This window comes from Syngnathoides biaculeatus, chromosome 14, assembly GCF_019802595.1.
Source record: "Syngnathoides biaculeatus isolate LvHL_M chromosome 14, ASM1980259v1, whole genome shotgun sequence".
Taxonomy (NCBI): Eukaryota; Metazoa; Chordata; class Actinopteri; order Syngnathiformes; family Syngnathidae; genus Syngnathoides; species Syngnathoides biaculeatus.
In genome coordinates this window covers 15,455,883-15,474,604 of record NC_084653.1, presented here as the reverse complement: position 1 = coordinate 15,474,604, position 18,722 = coordinate 15,455,883, and the positions used below count along the sequence as shown (strand labels likewise).

Genomic DNA, 18,722 nt, shown 5'->3' with positions numbered 1-18,722 from the left:
TGTTTAGACCCTGACACCAGTACCGTCTCCTGTGAGAATGACCAAAACGAGACGCAATTCACAGAGCTCCAGACGCCTGACTCCCCCACCGTCAAAACACTGCTGAAACCTGCCGACGCCCACCGGTCACCCACCAAGGTGAACGGCCACAAGGTCAAGCAGCACGGCCACGGCCACTCCCATGGTGGGAACTGCCACTCGGATCAGGAGATGAAGGACGCCGGGATAGCCAGCATCGCCTGGATGGTCATCATGGGCGATGGGATGCACAACTTCAGTGATGGGCTGGCCATTGGTACGTGTTATGTCTGTATTTTAAGGGATGCTTCTAATGTTGTGGGCAGAGTTCGGAATCTTGTATGAAGATTAACTGAAGGAAAACAAAATACATGTGCATGAATGTGAGGGGTGGAGGTGGAAGAGTGAAGCTCCAGGCAGAAGAGATAGCGAGGGTGGATGACTTCAAATACTTGGGATCAACAGTACTGAGGAATGGAGAGTGTGGTAAGGAAGTGAAGAAATTGGTCCAAGCGGGGTGGAACAGTTGGCGGAGGTGTCTGGTGTTCTATGTGACAGAAGAGTATCTGCTAGGATGAAGGGCAATGTTTATGAAACAGTGGTGAAGCCAGCCATGATGTACGGATGAGAGACGGTGGCACTGAAGAAAAAAACACGAACCAGAACTCGAGGTCACAGAAATGAAGATGCTTGGAGTGAGCAGGTTGGATAGGATTAGAAATGAGGTCATTAGAGGGACAGCCAAAGTTGGATGTTTTGGAGACAAGGTGAGAGAGACCAGACTTCGATGGTTTGGACATGTCCAGAGGCGAGAGAGTGAGTGTCTTGCTAGAAGGGTGCTGAGGATGGAGCTGCCTGGCAAAACAGCGAGACGAAGACCAAAGAAAAGGTTGATGGATGTTGTGAGGGAGGACATGAGGACAGCGGGTGTTAGAGAGGAAGATGCACGAGATAGGCTTAGATGCAAGAAGATGAAACGCTGTGGCGACTCCTAACGGGACAAGCCGAAAGGAAAAGAAGGCTGCATTTTAAGTGCTACAAATAACTTGACAACAAATCTCTCAACTCTCTTTAACGCTCAAGTTCAAGACAATAATGAATGAGAATTGTTAGTTAAGATATAATTTAGTAACCCATGAATAGTTGTTATGCTTTGGTGTTGAAGGAACTGGTCAGTCACAAAGGTAAGTTAGAGTGCAAATTCATTTCCATTGGTTACACTGTTTGCTCAGCTCAATGTTCATTTATTGTATCATTTATAAGTCTCAGTCCTTTGAAAAAGAGTTTAGGAAAATAATGTAACCAGTCATTTACTTTTCTAAAGTATAAAGGCCCTTTCACAACGCAAAGAACGCAGTCAACTTTCCCATTGTGTAGGCACTGAGGGAGTACATTAGGACCATGCAATGCCATGACACGGTCAGCTCGTGCAGAGGCTATTAGACACTTGGCGCCCTGAAATAGTGAACTGTTCCAATGTGGTGATGTCAGAAATTTCTGAAAGGTACCGAGACTTTCAAACTGCTTCCTGGCCAGCTTGAAATATACCTCGTAGTGCTCTTGGTCGACCTGTAGCTAACAAACAAGCTTAAACGCCAAGATCCCGCTGTGAGATTTAGATGGGATGGTCACGTTCCCTTTTTAGTTTGCTGCTGCTCATCCTCGTCCTCCACTTTCTCCTCAAAATGAGCAAAGTCAGGGGTTTTATTTAGCAATAACATACAGTACATATTGCCGAGGTACGGTCTACTTGTCTACCAGCGGGGAAATCCCCCATTACCTCCTTTTAGGCTGCTATGTCAGCACATCCAATTAAAGAGCACAGTGGCACCAGGGTGCCATCGCCCTTGCGTGCTACTGCCTGAACTTTTCACACTGCATGAATGCAATGTGGAAAAGCCTTTTAAAGTCTTTTTGTCTGCTCGGCGTACGGCTGGCGGAGGCGGCATGTCTGCACCTTTTAATAAAGAGTGATGATTTTTTTTTTTTTTTCACGATTGAATTTGTTTTTAGAATGCTGTTGTTGGTGCGCAGTGGTATATGGTATATGACTTTTTTTTTTTTTTAAGTTGTACAGAAATTGTAAAAAGAGTATGTCCCTTTTTAATTAAAATTAATGGCACTGATGTTTTGGATTACAGAGGAACATCTAATACAAGTTAGCAACCATGTTTGCATCAAAATCAGATGTGACCCACAAGATGTTCAAAACCTCCTGGAGACATTTGATGCATATTCATCTAAGAGGCTGCGATTACTAAAAGTTAATGTTCCCAGAGTGAGCATTGTGTCATCTCTCTGAACAACTTTCTCTCCCCCCACCCCCCCCCCCCTCCGGTTTAAAATTTGCCCTCCAGGTCTCACTGACATTGTGAACTTTCTCATCTTCAGGCGCAGCATTCAGCGCAAACCTCACAGGAGGCATCAGTACTTCTGTGGCTGTTTTCTGCCATGAACTACCTCATGAACTCGGTAAGTGCCGCACACAGAGACCACCCATGAAATATAACCAAAACGTGTTATGTACTTCTCACGCACCGCTGACTGCACATGTCACCTGTTTAGCAAGGACAACAAAGGTGTTTGGCAAACCGCTGTGCCTCTTTCTGAACATGAATCAAAAGTGGGCCCTGTGACCCTTCTGGGCCCTGAAAACTGAACTGCGGTGCCTCTCATCACACCAGAAAACTTGAGACTTGTCTGACAGCACTCAAGCGGCTTGTCAAAGTGAAACTTGTTCTTCAATACAGCGCAAAAAAAAAAAATGGCACAGGTGCCAGCGCCTTCATTTGCATTCAATCTGTTCTCTCTGAGGACCATTTTCATACCCTGCAACCATAAACAGTTTTTGTTCCAAGCTGTGCTTTATGTTGCTGCCCTCTTTGTGTATAAATATAAAGTTGGGAAGGGTAACAAGCACACAGCATTATCAATAATGTCACTGCTCATAAATCAGAGAGCACACTTGACTTGGTGTTAGGGTTGGGCCTCGTTTGAGTTTGAATGATTCTTGATTCTGATTCATTTAGGACACGGGTGTCAAACTCAAGGCCCGGGGGACAGATCTGGCCAGCCACATGATTTTACGTGGCCCGCAAAGCCAAATCTAGAGTGTTAATTTCCATCTTTCTTGTAAAAATCTGTACCAAAATTTCAAATTGTCATATATCATAAATAATAGTTGAGATCTTCTTCTTTTCCTTTCGGCATGTCCCGTTAGGGGTCGCCACAGCGTGTCATCTTTTGCCATCTTAGCCTAACCAAACGTGAACAGTTGAGAAACACATTACCCTTGATTTTTAATTTCAAAACTAGTTCATAATTTGATGATGTAAATCTGATGAGATGATTAAATATTTTTGTTCCACAGTCATCACGGCCCTCTGAGGGAAACTGGAACAACAATGTGGCCCTTGTGAAAAATAAGTTTGACAACCCTGATTTAGGAAGTTGGATCAAAAACATTTGCACGGTTTAAATAAAGGTTGTCCAAATTATGAACATTTTTTTTTTTTTTTTTTTAGCAACCTGCAGCACAGACTAAAATTAACCGCTTGTGATTGTGATGCCACCAAAAGAGCGTCATTGTTCTGGTGGTTGTCACGAATCATATGAATAGTGTAAATGAAAAGGTGTGTGTGTGTGTGTGTGTGTGTGTGTGTTGACCTCCTCTCAATCCCTGCGACTGACTCATTACACTCCTGGGACGCTCTTGGTTAAGATTCACTGCCCTAAAACAACTTTCAGTGGCAACAGTAGCTGGGGGCTTTGTCTCCCACTGTGGACAGATGGGAAGAAGGTACAGTGTGGCGGATGAATGGAGGCGATTGATGTTTCCGGAGTAAAAGTATGTGGCCAGGGTGATGTTGCTTATGTGCACTTGGAAACTATTGTTGAGGATGACAGCCAGACGCTGTACCCAAGGGAGGCAGAGGAATTATCAGGTGTCAGTTTTGTGTAGCACTCTAGGACTTGGTAACTGACAGTATGAGTAAGAATTCGTTTTTTCCACTGCTACGTTCAGTTTTAACAGTATTGCATTGTTTGAGTTTGGAAAAGTGGTCGATATGCGAGGAAGTGTGATGGTGGGTTTCTTAGAAAGATAGACCTGGGTGTCATCTGCATGATAGTGAAAGTGTAAATTCAAGTTATAGGAAATATTGCTAAGGGTTAGGGTATAGAGGTTGTTGGTATTCTTGGGTGCTGTTTCCATGCTATGGAAGGGGCGGAAACCAGACTGGAATTATTCATAGAGATTATTGGAAGTAAAGTGAGAGTAAAGGTGGGAAGCAACTGTGACTTCTAAGATTTTTGAGACAAATAGGAGGTTGGAGATGGAATGAAGGTTATTGAATTTGTTTTCATTTGAAACATTTTTGTTTGTTTGTTTGTGTTGTAGTTATGGCTGCAGTTCTGAATGCTGTGGGAACAAAAACTTTAACGGGAGATGAGTGTTAGTGATCAGGAGGACCGGGAACAGCAGGCAACCGTTGACCAGAACAGTAGGGAGTGGGCCATGTTGGCAAGTGGAGGGTGCAAAGGTGGTGAAAAGCTACAGATCTGATTTTAATTTTTTTTTAATGAATCGTGTTGAGGACACGATGGAGATTATTATTGTAGTAAGTAACGAGTTCATTGAGGGTTGAGAGAGTCAGTGATTGCATATCAAATCCGGGAAATGTCCTTTGCAGTGATTATAAGAGTTGATTAATTAGTGCAAGTTATTTTGAGAAGATGAGAACTTGCTGGAAATTGTTATTAGAGATGTCCGTGTGATCAAAGTAGGATAGTCAGGAAATTGTGACAGATTTTTGTTGTAATCAGGTGGTCCGTTAGTAACAACAATGATATAGTGGGGGTGCATCCACAGTGTAGTAAATCTGTTGATTCAAATGAGAAGATGGGAGTTGATCACGACGAGACTTCCCCCGTGACCAGAGGCATGAGTTTTGCAAAAATCAGCACACCTTGCAGGAGTCTCATTGCTAAATCTGTTCCATCTAGGAGAGAGACCGTCTACGACCCGGGTGGTTCAGAGAATGGAGGGATGCTGGATGGTTTCAATTCAAGTACAATCCAAAGCGTATTTTATTCCCCCAGTTTAGCTTCTGTAAAGGAACTCTGTGTGATGCCTGTCAGGCAGAGCTGCCGTTTTGATGAAGAGCGTCGTCGAACAAAAACAAAAGGCGGCCCCGGCTGGCAGCTGGGAGGCAAAAGACGCCGATTACGAGGCTTCTTCAAGCACCTGGGGTGAAGCTAATTAGCGGCGAGGGCTGATTTTTAATTGGAGCGGATGAGCGTGGCGGCGGGCGTGTCGAGGAGCTGGGGGTGGTTAGGGAAGAGGGTGGAAAAGTGGAGCCGGAGTTCATACCGGGCTTTGATTGATGGCTGACAGCAAAGGGGGTAATTTATTCACGGTAGTAATTAGCAAGGAATAGAGGCCACTTGTCACTCGTGGGGTGGAAATGTAGGCCAGCGCCTCCTTTGTATTCATCTCTCCCCTCCAAATCCAAAGAGGGTTTCCGCTGAGACTGAAGACGCTTTGGTTCACGCGTGCAATCGTGAACACATTAGCGGAGATGTTGGGTGCATTTCTTAGGACGAGTTGCTTCCATTTTTTTTGGGGGGGGTCAGCATGGCTCTGTTGGTACAGTGGCTATTTCCTATTAAAATGGCGGCCATGTAGGCTAGCACGCTAATGCTACCGATGAGCCTCATTGGAAGGTGGTTTGTTTTTGTTGAATAAAGTACTTTATATACTGCAAGTTCATGATTGTGTATCTGCTACAAACATGATGTTGACACTTTATGATTATTATTATGAGAACTTTCTGTTATAAAATAAATAAAACAAAACTCTTTTGGTTTTTGTAGGCTAAGTGATTGCTGTGTTTCATTTTAGTAAAGAAAATTGATTGATAAAATGGGCAAATTCAGTTATGGCCTTGGTCAGAGAATAAGTTCAACTTGTAAGTCAAGGAATACCTACACAGTATTTGCATTTTTTCTTTCCTGTGGACTCTGTCCTTCAATATTCAAGGAAAAACTCAATTGTTTTTTTTTCTTTCTGAAATGACCTTATATGGCATGGGATGATGCCAGAGTCCTCGCCAATAGGAACGTATTAATTGGTCTCAAGGAAGTACGTTGAAGTTCATCCTCACAAGGTTTGTGGGAGTGCTGGAGGTGTCATCGGGGAGGAGTCGGGGGTACACCCTGAAGTGGTTGCCAGTCAATCACACCTCAGGGCAATTTAGAGTCTCCAATGCATGCATGTTTTGGGGATTTGGGAGGAAACCGGAGTCCCCGGAGAAAACCCACATAGGCACGGGGAGAACATTCAAACTTTATACAGGCAAGGCTGGGATTTGTACCCTGTTCCTCAGAACTGTGGGGCCAACGCTCTCACCAGTTGCTCCTTCGTGCAGGCATATGATAAAGTCATAGATTTCAAATATAAGAGCTTTGAATGCCATGGAGGTTTAGTCAGGGTTGTTACTGGGATTTGTGGAGAATCTTCACCACATGTAAGATTTTTCTTCTATGCAGTAATTAAACCCGTGCAAAAGCACAATTGGAATGCAGTGATGTACACACCCACATTCATTTCAAATTATATAATCTGTAAAGAATTTAGTGACGCTAACGTAAGAAGAATTTGAGATGATTGTGTTGGTGTCACAGTTATATTTGGAGGGTGCATCAATTCTTTGGCGTTTGCCTTCATCTGGACTCTGTTATGCGCACCTTCAGGAGTTCATTCACCATCTGACAGTCAGACGCGTGTGTTCAGGTGACTTTGCCGTGCTGCTGAAAGCGGGCATGTCGGTGAAACAGGCCATCGTCTACAATCTGCTCTCCGCCCTCATGGCCTACGTGGGCATGCTAATCGGCACAGCTGTGGGCCAGTACACGCACAATGTCACCAGCTGGATCTTCGCCATCACAGCCGGCATGTTCCTCTACGTGGCTCTGGTGGATATGGTAAGATGCCCCCTGAGTAACCGCTGTCTTTTAATAATGGGCTTCCCCCCACTGGTGTAGGGATGAAATGGCATCACAATTACCAGGACCAAACTGATGACTATTATCACAGAATATTAAAGTACATGCGCCAATAACACACATTGATTTCTAGCTATTTTCAAAAGTGAGACTTCATCATGTTAGCAGCAATTTTAGAGTATGACTTACCCTTCAAAACCCAAAGAGTATTGTGTTCTGTGACGTTATAAGATCTGGGCCTACCGAAGTTTCTACATATGTTCTGTCGTAATCAGTCGAGTATGGGTTGGTTGCGCCGAAAACACGGGTTCATGACCCGGTGGAGAAAAAGATCTTTTGGAGAAATGAAACATCTGAAGCATAACTAAGCCTCACCCGCATGAATGCTCGAAGCGGCTTTGATGAGAGCCAAAACGTCTTTGGGGACAAACTGAACAATCCAGTTGTGATTGATTCAATGCCCTGACAACGTGATGACCCGGATCAATAAGAATATTCACGGGCAAGCGCAACCAGGACTTTTGACACTAATATTCTTTACTTTTGTAACAGCCCATGCTATAAAACAACAAAAACAGAACTAAGAAAAGGCTTTTGGTAGCAGAATTGTCCTTTAATGTCCAGATATAGAATTGTGAAATGTGGCGTGAGCACCACTGACTCACTGTACGGTTTGAGTTCAATGTCTGTTTTGGATGCGACGAGCCGAGATTCGCCACCTTGACCTTCGACTTCGAAGCTGTGCTGAGCTCAAAAGTGCTGCCACGCTGTCATCTACAGAGATCTGTTTGGTCATCAGTGGTTTACAAAGCTGGACTTCGCTGACATCATGGCCGAGACCTTTTCCAAAACTGTACTTGACGATTATATTCGTTAGTGGCAGTAAACGGTTGGATCCCGAAGACCAACATGACAATAGAGGGGTTTGAATTTTAGGAGCACGATCACCGCACCACCATACTATAAATGTATGTATGCATTTCTTTTGGCTTGTCCCGTTAGAGGTTGCCTCAGCGTGTCATCTCAGATGAACGCTCGTATTTGTTTGCCACAGTTGGTGGAGCCTATCCCAGGTAAGTTCGGGCAAAGGCAGACTACACCCCAAACTGGTCGCCAGCCAGTCGCAGGGCAGATGTCGACACCATCACTGAGCGGGAATCGATCCCACACCGCCTGCACCAAAGTGTTCCCGTTATCGTTCCGTTATTGACACATTATTGCGCTCAATACGGTAAAACTGATCATTTCAAGTTCGCTGCTTTCCATGGCTAATTCCCACCTACTTCCTTGTTCCTCGGCAGCTGCCAGAGTTGCTCCACGGCGACAGCGAGGTGCACAAGCGCTGCCAATTGGGACACTTCATCCTGCAGAACCTGGGATTGCTGACCGGATTTGGCATCATGCTGCTGATCGCCATCTTTGAGGACCGCATCGTCTTCGACTTTGGCTTTTAAAGTGACTCCGGCGGGGAGGTGAAGCCTCGAGCTTTTTTCAGTATTTTTCTTCTGGGAGTCACATTCATGAGCCTGAATGTCATTTGTCATGTTTACAACCCCCTCTCGTCCTTCCCATTTTACTGTGGTGTTCAAAGGCCCTTTTGGGGGGGCTTCAACATGCAGGAAAAATGAACAATTTATGTATTCTGGTGAAAATGGATGAGTTTTAGGGGTCCTCAACAAGATCCCTTCCAATTTAACTCGCAATCGCCCCCTAGAAACTTTAAAAAAAAAAAAAAAAAATCTGGCCTTTTTCTACAATATGTGGTCAGATAGAGGTAGTCTGATATTTTGATTGGAAGCAGGCATTTTGGGGGGCAAATTCTACGTAATGAATTTTGCCTAAATAAGACCCCAAACCTCAACTTGCAAGTATCTAGCGAATAGATTGTAATAATTGAGTAGTTATTCAAAAAATGAGATCTTTTCTCCCCTGGCTGCTCCCAGTGCGGCACCCTTCCACTGCCACACCATCTTTAACAGACGCGTTTAGAAAATGGATGCCGCTCGTGTTAGCACTCAATCTCGTCCGTTATTCTTTTTCTCGTTTATATACGTTGATTTTTAGTTTACTTACACCGAGCGGTGCGTTTGCGTTGATAGTGTGACGTTGGTATCTCATTTGACGCTTCAATTTGCAAAAGTCAAGGTTCAATGGTTTTCCCAATCATTGCTATCCTGTGAAAAGTGCCACCTCGGAGTCTCTGTGTCTTCCTGCTGTTAAGTGTGTAGCGAAACAACTAGTGATGTAGTTTAGAACATATTCATGATGTGTGGGGCTTTTTCCCCAAACTCCAAAACTTAAGTACTGTATCCTGGTAGCTAGCGTAACCTAAAAAAAATATTTAATACTTTAAAAATTCCGCCCTAAACTGGGTGGCATGCATGAACATGAAATTTCTTACGCATGTCTGTAACAAGTAGACCTCCAAAAACCTCTCTAGGAGGCATGCTCCAAAACATACAGGTAATCGGCCATTTTGGTTTGAACCAACCATATTTGTCATTTTACTCATTTCCAGAGGTGATTTACAGAAACGTTAGTACCTGAAGCTGTTTAAAGGATGAAACTGGGCAGGCAGGTCTATTCCAAGTGCTGCATACCCCTGGAAACACATCTTAAAAGTCTTCCATTTTAGTTTGAAGGCTCAGTTTTAGGGGCAATTTCAGAAATTCTTCTATAGCATTTTTTTTTTTTTTTTTTTTGGTTTAAGCCCCCGAAGCCAGTTTCACCTCGCAACAGGAAACTTATGGTGGCATGTTTAACATGAGTAGAGCCAATAAAAACATCAAGAAATGACAAAAAAAAAAAAAACCTTGCCATTTCCATTGAAAGTGGCCATTTTGGGGTAATTATGTCCAGAGATCCTTCAAAAGCGAACTTGTCCTAAAAAAGTTGGTTTAATTTCTCATTGATTTAATTCTTGATTAAATAAAGTCTCAAGCAGCCATTTTTTGGCAGTTCTTCAGAAATGACAGATTTGAGCTGTTTTTGTCCGGTTGACAAAGATTTTGAAGCATGTTTATTAGAATCCAAATTTAAAAAATGCATCATACTGTACATAGTCTTTATTGAGTAGAAGTGATAAATTAAGTCATATTGCAAGTAACTGCTACCAAGTACTTTGGACCGAGACAAAACTGGACTGCCCAAAATAAAATCCTCTGGTTGGTCTTCAGCACAACCTCGTTGCATTTTCTTTCTATAACTCCAAATTGAGCGATACCGATCTGTTAAGTGATTCTTCGATGGGGGTCCAAAGTGTCCAATCTTGACGAGCCAGTGACCTGTCACCCCCACAAGAAAAAAAAAAAAAAAAAATACTCCTTACCTTCCATCGACATTCCATTGGTGGTTCTGCTGCTAACGAGCAACGCTACATTGCTTAGTTTGAGCTGCTGGAACATAAATGTAGATGTTTGTGCGCGTGTGTTTGACAATTTTACCTGTCACCATGTGACATGTTTTTTTTTTTTTTTTTGCTTTGGGGTCACTCCTATTGATCTTCACGATTGTGGCATGACCAGCAACTGATGCTTACTTTTGGGGGGGTGACGACTAAAAAAAATATTTGTACGGGCAAGTTCCATTATGCACACACACCAGTCTTGATTAGCTTTTAGCTTTGTGGCTAAAAGCAAAGAGAAAAGATAAGATATGGAAAGACAATTTTTTCCTTGTTTTTTTTTCATTTAACCCATTCTGTTTTTGTGTCAAAATTACTCAACTTTATAGCTGAAGAAAAATAAAAAGCAGATCAGTTTGAAATGGTTATTGGAGTGATGAGATATGAATGATGTGTATTGAGACTGTTTTGTTTTTTGACACTTTTGGATCATTCCACATGACGTGCGTCAAATCGACCTGGAAGCACGAGGAGGATTAGAGGAAGTCTTTACATTGTTTTTCCTTTTCCATCCTTTCAAATGCAGTTGTTCACGGTGTCTTTATCATGTTTACTGTATTCATTTGGCTCAGCTATTGTACTTTAAATCAAAGTGACGGTTTATAAATGATTTCCACCGGAACGCCGTGCATACGTGACACTCTGAAGACTGCTTTGTTCAAAATCGTGTTTAAAAAAAAAAAAAAAAATGGTCAACAATCTTGTTTGACATGTATGTTTATCGTCTTTGCTGTTATGCTGTCCCTAAAAAAATGGACAATAAAAATATTTCTCAATAGTTTTTTTTTCTAAAATTTGAGTTTTGGATTAAAGTAGACGTATGGCAATGTTCACAATTTTAAACGGTTCTTAATTGTCAGGGGCTTTAGTCTTGTTTTATCTCGTTTTATCTCCTGTAATTGAACTTTTTTTTTCCTTCCTAAAAATTGACTTAAATATAATTTTAAAAAGTCATTTTACTTAGAAACATACTATTTCATCCAGAAATTATATTTCAATTATAACATTAGCCGAGGGGGAATAATTGCCCATGTTTATTTTTAAGTGACTGTCAAAAATCTCAACAAAAAAATGTCGACATTTGCTAAAAATGTTTTTTTCTTTACAACTGTGTAGATTCTTAATTATCCAGCTCGTGTTCATCCACAAAGGTTGAATCAAATTTGTTGTGTTTGTCTGCTGCACAAACATTCATGAATGCACTGGATTGTTATGGTATGGGCAAAAGATAATACAATTAAAAAATGTATTAGATATTGTTGGGACCAAGACTGATTCCAGATAGTAGCAACCTCTTTTTGATTGTCAAAAAAAAAAAAAATCGTAAAAAACGCAAATAAGTGGGAGTTTCTGTGAAAAATGTTTTTTTAGGTTCGTGGGGAAATAAATTTCACATTGGACAAATGCCACAAATTTACAAATGCCTACATATGTGGGGGTCCACTGTTTTGACATTACATCTACATATCTGTCCAATTTAAAAATAATTGATGCCCTTTTAAGCTTGCACCTTTTTAAAATTTTGCAGAAATAAGATTGTCTCATACACTAGTTAGAAAAAAAATACATCCAAATGAAGATAATGGAGAAAATATTGGTAGAATATAAAAGTTATCTTTGTCAGACCGATGCAAGCGTAACATGTGCCACAAACAAAGCCGTTTGCAATTCATCAAATCGATTCCCGTCTTCAAGAGCTGAGCTGACAAAGCAGCGCGACCCCTCGTCTGATCCAGTGCTCGGCGTCCACGTCGGAGTTGAGCATCATGGCGATGACGTAGTTGGTGGAGTGGCCCGTGGTGGACAGCGTGCCTCGCCGCTCGCTGGTCTTGTAGACGGGCGACACGTAGCACATCCGGTCGGGAATGTCCACACGCTTAATCGGCTTCAGCCACATCTGAAACGAAACCGATGACTGTGGTGACCTTTTAATTGATGCCGCTGGTTGAGTTAAGAAAACGCACAGATTATAATTCAATAACTGCTGTGGCCCGTAATGTCGGAAAATGGCAAATTTAGCAACTTTGCCTAAACTTTTGGTGAGAGAAATGGTATTACGCCCCGGACTGGTCGCCTGACAATCGCAAAGCACACCTGTGGATAATTTGGGAGTTTTCAATTGATCTGACCTGGATTATTTGGTATTGCATAACTGGTTTCAGTGGATTTCTGTCGCTGAAATTGGTTAATTAGAATACATGAAAAATGACTCCAGCATATCCGCTCAAGAACAATCGCAAAAGGTGGTGGTAGAAAAGCCAACCGCACGCATTTCCACAAGAAGAAGAAAGCAGCTCCACCCAAATTGGAGCTTTTGTGGACGCAAAAATGAAACGAGAGCGATAACAAGGTGTTGGTTGCTCCCTTGAGGCTGTTGAGCAAGTCTTGGTTATGCAAAAGTGGATCAAGTGGTCCCACTCCAAACAACAACATGAAGAAAAAGTCCAAAAACAATCCTACCTAAGTCATTTGCACTTCAAAGCAACCTTTGTTGTGTTTTCCACTCCCCGCAAATAGTAAACACATTTTTTAATTATGTAACGTTCATTATTCAGCGGCTCTCGCGGCGACGACGAGGTAGCAAAAACAATAAATGAGAAAAGATGACGAGTGGGGTGGGTTCGCTGCTGGCGCTTTAAAGATCCCGTCGACTCCCGTTTGCTTCACGCAAACGCTGATGATTAACGCAAACGGCAGGAAAGCTCATTTGAATTTTATTTTTGTGACGGTTGATCAGGAAGTTTCATTCTTTAAATTTGTCTGTGGCAAGGATCTCTTTTATGTTCAGTGGCACATTTGAATCAGATTTAGGATTTTGAGAAAAATCTACAAAAGTAACAAGGGAATTTTAATTAAATGGAAGTGGCAAGAGAATAACATAAAATTTGTAATATCCATAACATTAAGCTCCGCCTTAGAGTTATTCACTGTCATCATACTGAGGACATTTTGTGTAGTTCACTTCTTGGCAGCACGGTAGAGCAACTGGTAAAGCGTTGGGCCTTACAGTTCTGAGGTCCAGGGTTCGTTTTTGACCCGGCCTGTGTCGAGTTTGCATGTCTTCCCCGTGCCTGCGTGGCTTTTCTCCGGGCACTCTGGTTTCCTCCCACATCCCCAAAAAAACCCCATGCAACTTGAAGTGGACACTATATTGTCCCTAGGTGTGATTGTGAGTGCGGCTGTTTGTCTCAATGTACCCTCCCTCCCTGCCCGTTGACAGCTGGGATAGGCGTCACCTCTCCTGCAACCCTCGTGAGGATAAGCGACTAAGAAAATGGATGGATGGATGTTCACTTCTTAAGACACCAACGACGATATATGACGATAATTACAATTTGAAAGGGTAATTAATATTGACTACTCGGTATCTGTAAAGTGTTTCAAAACTAGATAGTGTTCCATAGTAGTCCTGTAGTTGACGTCAATGCTACTCAAACAAAAAAAAAACAAAGCTGAGCTTGGTGGCGCTAATCACCCCCACAGTGTGTGTATTGTTGTACCCACCACGGGCATGGTGTCGTGCAGCACTTTGGGGTAGGACTCGGCTAGAAGTTTGGTCTTCCTGTCCCAGCGGGCACCATCCAGGAAGAGGCCGTGGATGTAGACGCCTGAGAGTCACACACACACACACACACACAGCTATTTATTTGTGAGCGTAAGGAAATGCACTGGATGTTGATCTCCAAAGCCTGCCTCTCGTCTTGTTTACTTGTCTTCAAATTGGGGCAACGGGCAACGGGCCAAGCCGCCAAAGCCGTTCTAGTACACACAGCGCTTTAATGTGTGTTGATCCCGACGCATGGCAATTAAACTATTTGTGCGCGATGTGATTACAAATGAAATCACTGTAAACGTGAGAACTGGCGCGTTGTGCGTTTGATGCTTCTTCGCCGGTTGGAAAATTCAAACTCAAGCGACAAAATCTACACCGCCACCGCCATGTTGGTACCGACAAGGGCGAGAAATCAATTGACAAAGTCCAATGAAAAAAAAGTATCAAATTAACATTTTTGCATTGGATCAGAAATTAATGAACTCAGGTCCTATTCTGACAGGAAATGTAACGAATGAAATCATCGAAAGTCAAAAGTCACGTTTGACATGCTGTGTGTGCACAGCTTTACAACGCCCGAATGTGTAATACGCATCTTCTCAATGAGCCTTCTCGTCTGTGACAAGAAACTGTGGTAACAGCCCGATACTGATACAGGTATTGGTACTCGGCCATCCCGAGGAATATTGGAAACATTGAGCACAATACTGTCGTATTATAAACAAAATGTCGTTGTCAGTCATGTTTGTTTTTTTAGTTCATCTGTCACGTTCCCGCATGCCGGTTGCCTTCAGTGAGGCCCATCCATGCTGGGGAAAGAAGACATTTGGAGATAATGGCGTGTCACCCGCCACAATGACATTAGCAACATTAGCAACCGAGTGAGCGTTTCCGCAATCAAGCGTGGAGCTTTTTCTCTTATGTGCTGTTCAGCATTCGGCATCAGGTTTTGCATCCTCACTTCATCATATTCTATTATGGTCAACACAAATGTGTGTATTAGCTGCATTCATTCATTCATTCATTCATTCAGTTCTGGTCCACCAAGTACCTGAGCCGATCAAGAGTCTGAAATCCTTTGCATAAAGGTGGCACCTTTTTCCTCCAAAATGTGGGAATTTAAAATGATTTTATTACTTTTTATTGTTGTATCTCGTTAATTGATTTTTAAGCATGCAAATTTAAATAAAAATAAATTTAATATATCATAAATTTTAATAACTGATTGGTCACCTCACATTACATACAAATAATGACATTTTAAAACTGAGGAGGAATTGTTGTGTATTGATTAAAGTTGATATTGTTCATTTATTCATTTTTTATTTTAAATTCTTTTTATCTCATTAAATTGATTGATTCATTTACTGGACAGTATTTTTTAAAAATTTAATATTTTTCACAATGGTGATTTTTCTAATGAAAAATCATGAGGTAATCTGTGATTTTTTTTTTTAATTAAAACAGTTTTTCATTTAAACTGTTTTTAACATTTTCTCAACAAAAAATGTTTATGATTCATTTTCAATAAGATAAATGTCATTATTAAATTAATGCTAATAAAAGTAACAAAATATAAAAATATATTTTTTATTCTCCATTGTTTTTAAATTATTTTACCTCAAATAATTTGCTTCATATTTTTTTTGTGATTTTGTATTTTTTTTCCCAATTTAAAAAGCCATACAAAAGTACAATTTAAATCAGTTTGGTAAATAAATTCAGAGTGATCAATTTGTTTTGCAATCGACTGGTACCAGTTTGCCGTGTACCCCGCCTCCCTCGCCAAACGTCTGTCCTCGCCATCTTACCATCATCTGGAGCCCGCTTGTACTTGATGTCATCCAGGACCTCGAAATCGAAGCCCAGCAAGTCGATGGGGACGGTGTGCTTCCTGGCGTAGTTCTGTTGGCTTCCTGTGAGGAAAGCCTGCGTGAAGAAGAATCCCGAGACCCAGAATACGGCAGGGGTGCCTTGATCGAACCATTCCTGAACACATCGAAGGACAGACCAAAACAAGAGACAAAAAATGTTTAATTTGAATCCAACATGAATCACACCATGATGCAATGTGGATAATCATCGAAGTTTGGACTGCACGGTCAAGGAGTGGTTAAGCACGTCTGCCTCACAAATGACATGTTGTGAGATTTTAAATCTCATCTCAGGCCCTCCTGTGTAGAGGTCGGTTCTCTTAATAGTCCATCGGGACGAATGGTTGTTTGTCCATATGTGACCCGCAGTTGGCCAACGTCGCTCAACCAAATGTCAACTTTGTGGAACTGAAGAGTGAATTCTCCATTGGTGTGAATGTCAATGGTTGTTTGTCGATGTGTGTCCTCTGAGTCACTGGGGATCACTCCGGCCTGGATCCTGATTCGCTCACCTAAAGTCGGTCCTTTTAACTTCATATCCAGAGTGACACAATGCATTTTAGGTCTGGTTCTCAAAGGACCATCAGCAGTTTTACTGCAGATCACAATCATCATGGTTCACAGGGATCCCGGTTTTGGTGCTACAACTTCCACATTTCTCACACAATTCAAACCGTTACAACTTCAAAATGCTCAGCTCATCTAGGTTATCTGCAGAAATACTGATCATATTTCCGAAACTTTCAGTATTTCACATGTCATGACCAATTTCATTACTGAATGCAGATGTCTTCTTCTTCCGTATTTCTCAAACTCTCAAAAACAACAACGGCATTTCAGTTCAGCTCCCAAGCCCAAAATATTTCCGTACCTGCAAGAACTGGAGTCTCGCCAAGAAGTCGTTGATGTAGCTTCCCAATGGTTTGAGGCTGGGGTAGGACTTCTTCATCCACATGCCCGGGATTTTACCCTTCAGGATGCTGCTCACAACCTCCTCCAGCTCGGACGACATCACCACCAGGCCCTGCGCGGAACCAACATGGCACAACTCATTTCATAAACATTGGACTGCTTGTTAAAGAAAAAAAAAAACACAAAACACGGACATTTTTCATCTTAATCATATAACACCAAAATATTTGCAAGTGAGGTCTGTATTATCTGAGCCCATCTGTGACTGAATGCGTGTGCTCGAGTGACATGGATCTCAGCAAATGAGTATGTAAATAAATAATAATAAGGATCCATATTTTTTGTGAACCTGCTTTTAACCTTAATGGCTTTCTGAAGGTCCACGCAGGAGTCGCGGATGGTGCAGAGCAGGTTGTTGAAGCGGCCCATTTCCTGCACCAGGACGGTGTTCATGCTCTCGTTGTAGCTGGTGGGGAAGTGCAGCATGACCAGCTCCAAATCAAAGTCGGCCGGCAGCTTGCTGAGGATGTCCGCGGCCACGTCGAATACCATGTCGTCAGACGACTTGGCGTCGCCGCCCGACGAGCGGGACTGATTGGGGAGAGAAAGGGAGGCGGCGTCACCCGGGGTCGTGATGAAAAGGATTCCCGTCGGCTGTTATTTGGAAAGCATCTAGTAGTGGCTTCTTTGAATACCCAAATTAGGGATTCACTTGCACTTAAAAGCAGCAGTTTGATCCGTTGATCATTCAGTCTTGGGACTTTCATATATTCCATCAAAAATGTACATTCACAGAACCATTTTCCTGCAAGCTACAGGAGAATGTTTCAGTGAACTTTTTGAAATCCACGTGGGAAGCTATATTGATTTTATCTTTCTTGTCCTTTTTCTGATCCTCTCCCTGCCAAACCCTTCCCCAAAAACATCAGAATGCTCGCATTAACCAGAGGAACTGAAAAAAAAAATAGCTCATCTTATGTTTGCAACACTTGACTGAAACTTTCCCAACATATTCCTCAGTTGTCTCCCCACTGAACGCTTTACTCTGACACTTATTCTCTCTGATCCGCGAATCTCATCATTCACATGGATTGTTCAGTCACCCGGCCAGTGTATAATTGTAGAATCGTTGCTTAATGACAGCTGAATACGTGTCAGCCCTTGACTAATAGCTTTTAAATTCAACCTGAGGTGCAGAGCTGCTTTTCTGTCACTGCGGCTGATGATGACATATATTGAATTGCTAACAAACTCCACACATTGGTAAATAATCTCGTTAAATGGAGTCCCTACATGAATAAACTCACTCCGGTCGAAAGGTCAGCGTTTATGTCAACCGGGTACGTTTTGCTTGCAATGCATGGTGTATGATACGGTAAAGCATATTGACTAAATTACTGGCAGGGGGGCGTGGGGGAGTAAATTATCCATCCATCCATTTTCTTTGCCACTTATCCTCACGAGGGTCGCAGGGACTGCTGGAGCCTATCCCAGCTGTCGACGGCAAGAGGCAGGGTACAGTCTGAAGTGGTTGCCAGCCAATCACAGGGCACATAAAGACAAACAGCCACACTCACAATCACACCAAGGGGCAATTTAGAGTGTCCAATTAATGTTGCATGTTTTTGGGATGTGGGAGAAAATCCACACAGGCACGGGGAGAACATGCAAACTCCACACGGGTGGGGCCGGGATTGAACCCGGGTCCTCTGAACTGTGAGGCCAACGCTTTACCAACTGAATCCACCGTAATGCCCGGGGATAAATTAGATAAAATAAATTCATAAATTTGTGTGAATGCAGCAGAGGTGATGATGAACTGAAAAGCTGCAGAATTAAATGAGTCTTTGAAATACAGTGTTTCCTCCGTTACTTACAAATTACACTTTAAATGCTATTCACATCCTCCCATCATGCTTTGCAGCACTAAGGACAACTTTGGAATGGTTTGAAACGA

The 18,722-nt window shown here is 42.3% G+C and overlaps 2 protein-coding genes across 7 annotated transcripts in view; one reads left to right on the top strand and one right to left on the bottom strand.

Annotated features, from left to right (window-relative positions):
- slc39a10 (solute carrier family 39 member 10) overlaps positions 1-11,204 on the top strand; it is a 37,601-nt gene extending 26,397 nt beyond the window's left edge. For both annotated transcript variants that reach the window (XM_061840718.1, XM_061840719.1), the window contains exons 7-10: positions 8-295; positions 2,410-2,490; positions 6,812-7,002; positions 8,325-11,204. In XM_061840718.1, coding sequence (XP_061696702.1) covers positions 8-295; positions 2,410-2,490; positions 6,812-7,002; positions 8,325-8,477 — 713 coding nt within the window. In that variant the 3' untranslated portion in view covers positions 8,478-11,204. The remainder of the gene's footprint in view (positions 1-7; positions 296-2,409; positions 2,491-6,811; positions 7,003-8,324) is intronic.
- A 135-nt stretch (positions 11,205-11,339) lies between these two features.
- The window catches only part of dnah7 (dynein, axonemal, heavy chain 7), an 85,730-nt gene continuing 78,347 nt past the window's right edge, over positions 11,340-18,722 (bottom strand). For all 5 annotated transcript variants that reach the window (XM_061840716.1, XM_061840715.1, XM_061840713.1 and 2 more), the window contains exons 63-67: positions 17,126-17,356; positions 16,725-16,877; positions 15,791-15,968; positions 13,931-14,034; positions 11,340-12,323 (exon numbers count right to left, since the gene is read on the bottom strand). In XM_061840716.1, the coding sequence (XP_061696700.1) occupies positions 12,117-12,323; positions 13,931-14,034; positions 15,791-15,968; positions 16,725-16,877; positions 17,126-17,356 (873 nt within the window). In that variant the 3' untranslated portion in view covers positions 11,340-12,116. The remainder of the gene's footprint in view (positions 12,324-13,930; positions 14,035-15,790; positions 15,969-16,724; positions 16,878-17,125; positions 17,357-18,722) is intronic.